Source organism: Polyodon spathula, chromosome 12 (assembly GCF_017654505.1).
Source record: "Polyodon spathula isolate WHYD16114869_AA chromosome 12, ASM1765450v1, whole genome shotgun sequence".
Classification (NCBI taxonomy): domain Eukaryota; kingdom Metazoa; phylum Chordata; class Actinopteri; order Acipenseriformes; family Polyodontidae; genus Polyodon; species Polyodon spathula.
This window is the reverse complement of record NC_054545.1, coordinates 34,791,373-34,794,468: the sequence shown is the minus strand read 5'-3', so window position 1 is coordinate 34,794,468 and position 3,096 is coordinate 34,791,373. Positions and strand designations below refer to the sequence as shown.

Sequence of the window (3,096 nt, the reverse complement as noted above, 5' to 3'; positions counted from 1 at the left end):
ATGAGACCAAAATAGAGCTTTTTGGCCTCAACACTAAGCGCTATGTTTGGCGCAAGCCTAACACCACACATCATCCTGGTGGTGGCAGCTGTAATAAAGAGCAATTTGCTTGGTTAAATTCATATTTTGACTTACCAACAGCAACAAAAAACTGCCCGTATTTAGTTTTCTTTGCAAGACAACTAATGCCAGTAACACTAACCACAGAACTTCCTTAAAAGGACAAAAGTAACCCACATCACCCACTCTAAGAAGTTAATAAAGTCTTCACACTTCCTGTTTTGCAACAAACAGCATCTGATTACCATCTCTGGCCTCACAGTGTCACAAGAGAATGGACTGCCAGCAATCTGAAAGGATCTATGTCATCCTAGCTGCCCTGCTGTCCTGGACGGGACTGTCCGCTGAAAATCCATGTTATAAAAGTAAGAGGCTGAGCTTTTAATGAACAGGACTTTGGGGGGAGCAGATAAAGGTGCTGATGAAGCAAAGACCTCGTTTTACAAGATGACTGCACTTTTCTTTAGTTATCTTTTTATTTGTTGTCTTGTGGCTAACCTTTAAGTGAAATGAGTCACACCGTAATAGCAGTGTCAGGAATGGTTTTACTCCAGGTGGAGTAGTTACAAATAGACCTGCGGAGGTTAGTAACGTTTTAATGACATTGTAATACAAGGTAGCCCTGTCACTACATATGTAATTAGATTATTATGAGATGCTTTATAGTTGATTAGTTAGATTCCACTGGTATTTACAGAAATGTACAGCATTTCATGTTATATATCAAGGGTAATTGGGTTAGAGTTATATCTTTTTAAAAATGATGTTTTGGAAAAGTCATGTAAACAGTGCAGTAAACAACATCCCAGTAATTAGAGTATCCAAACAATCTGATTAGCCCAACACTCCCTGGTCCCAATCAGTTATTAATAGAGGACAACAACATTGTTTTACTGTATTTCATGTTTATTTGAATGATATTGAGAAATTGCTTCTCAGATCAAATGCCTCTGAACGAAATTCAAACAATGACCATTCTTTTTTTTCCTTCTTTTTTTTAAAGAACAAGGCAAAGCATTCCTTATTCAAGAAAGTTGCAAGAATGGTGTGAGAGTCTTTGATTTGGAAGAATCCGGCGTATCCCACCTGACGAGTATGGTCACTACGTTGGCGATACCCATCCTGTACACGGCTGTGTTTGTCATCGGGCTGCCCGCAAACATGACAGCTCTTTGGGTCTTGTTAGCCAAGATGAAAAGGACCCCCTCTACCATATTACTCACGAACTTGGCTATTGCTGACCTCCTGCTGATCATATTGCTGCCCTTCAAAATCACTTACCACTTCCTGGGCAACCACTGGATCTTCGGGGAGCCCCTGTGCCGGACCCTCACTGCGGGCTTCTATGGAAATATGTATGGCTCCATCCTCTGCCTCATGTTCATCAGCATTGACAGATACATCGCCTTGGTCCACCCATTCTCAGCAAAGAGCTTCAGAAGCAGTAAGATGGCTGCCTCTGCTTGTGTGGTGGTTTGGGTCACTGTCGTGGGGTCCATGTCACCCTTTGTCTTCACTCAGCAGTCCTACTCCTTCGAAAACACCAACTTCACCACCTGTCACGACGCCTTGCCCAAAGAGCTGCAGACAAATTTGTTCTTCTACTGTTTCCTCCTTCTGTTTGGGTCTGGATTCCTGATTCCGTTTTCTGCTGTATTTTTCTGCTACATTTCTATCTTGTGGGCCTTGAGGAGGAGCAGGGAGCGGTACAACCGCACAATAAAGATCACAGCCCTGGCGCCTGTGGTTTTCATCGCGTGTTTCTTTCCCAGCAACGTCATCTTGCTTCTCCATTACTCCGAATCTCACGTGGAGAAGGCCAGTGCCTTGTACTTACCCTACCTCATCAGCCTGGCTCTCAGCACTTTCAACTGCTGCATCGACCCCTTCATTTATTACTACGTGTCGGACGATTTCAGAGCCAAAGTGAGAGAGGCAGCTGGGTGGGTCAGCCAAAACAGTGAGACCCAGAGCTCCCAAAGGACAGGGGATGTGTACTTATCAAACAGGAGCAAGTCTGGAGAAGCCATGAAGCACACAAGTGTAAACGCGGGTATGAATTCAATCCATTTAGAGACAACATGTGTGCTCTTTAACATTACATCCACTTTATAATGTGAAATTTCTAAATATTAAAATTAGTTTTTATTAGAGCATTTCTTTCCTTTAAGAGGATACTAGTTCTTAAAAAGAGGAATACAAGAGATTTTGCATCTTTAAAAGATGAAAGTTTGAGAAACTGTTGCGAATGAGAAATCCTGTAATTCTGCTCAATACCTGACAAACATGCTTTTGTATAGATTGTTTGTACTGTAGATACATTTATTTGTTCTGTAAATGAAATTTCAGAAAATCCTATTTCTTTATGTAAGTCCTCAGATTTTGTAGATGTTTTGGGCTCTAACAAAAGCAGACTATATTCTTTATGATGCACGTGTGCTCTTATCATTACTGCACTGCTTACCCTTTATAACGCTGTATTGGGGAGCCATAGTTAACAAGACCGTGCTATTTGTGTTCCGCCTTATAACGGGTATAAAAGGGTTACTGTAATGGCATTATGAAGCAAATGGGAGCCACGACTCTCCCGTGTCATAACCGATTCCCCACTATATCGAGGAGCATTATAAAGGGTGAGCATTGTATGTGTGTGTGTCTCAGGTGTAACCAGTCGCCTTCAAAATCACATACCAAGTTAAGTGGCCACCACCTTCGTGTAGGTTCCCTCTCCTGGGTAATGCAAAGCAAAGACTCAACCATGAGCATCAATGCTCTTTCAAAAGAACTCCGGGACAAAGTTGTTGAAAGGCACAGATCAGGAGATGGGTATAAAAAAATATCAAAGACCTTGAATAGCCCTTGGAGCACGGTCAAGATGATTATTAAGAAGTAGAGGTGTATGGCACCACCAAGACCCTGACTAGATCAGGCCGTCCCTCCAAACTGGATGACCGAGCAAGAAGGAGACTGATCAGAGAGGCTACCAAGAGGCCAATGGCAACTTTACAAGACCTACAGGCTTTTATGACTAAGACT

General features: G+C 42.3%; 1 protein-coding gene across 1 annotated transcript; it reads left to right on the top strand.

Annotated features, from left to right (window-relative positions):
• Window positions 1-311: 311 nt before the first annotated feature.
• LOC121324740 (proteinase-activated receptor 4-like) lies at window positions 312-2,873 on the top strand. Its single transcript, XM_041266889.1, has 2 exons — window positions 312-425; window positions 1,064-2,873. Exons 1-2 carry the CDS (start codon window positions 335-337, stop codon window positions 2,173-2,175), a joined length of 1,203 nt encoding a protein of 400 aa, XP_041122823.1. The 5' UTR covers window positions 312-334; the 3' UTR covers window positions 2,176-2,873.
• The last annotated feature ends 223 nt before the right edge of the window (window positions 2,874-3,096 follow it).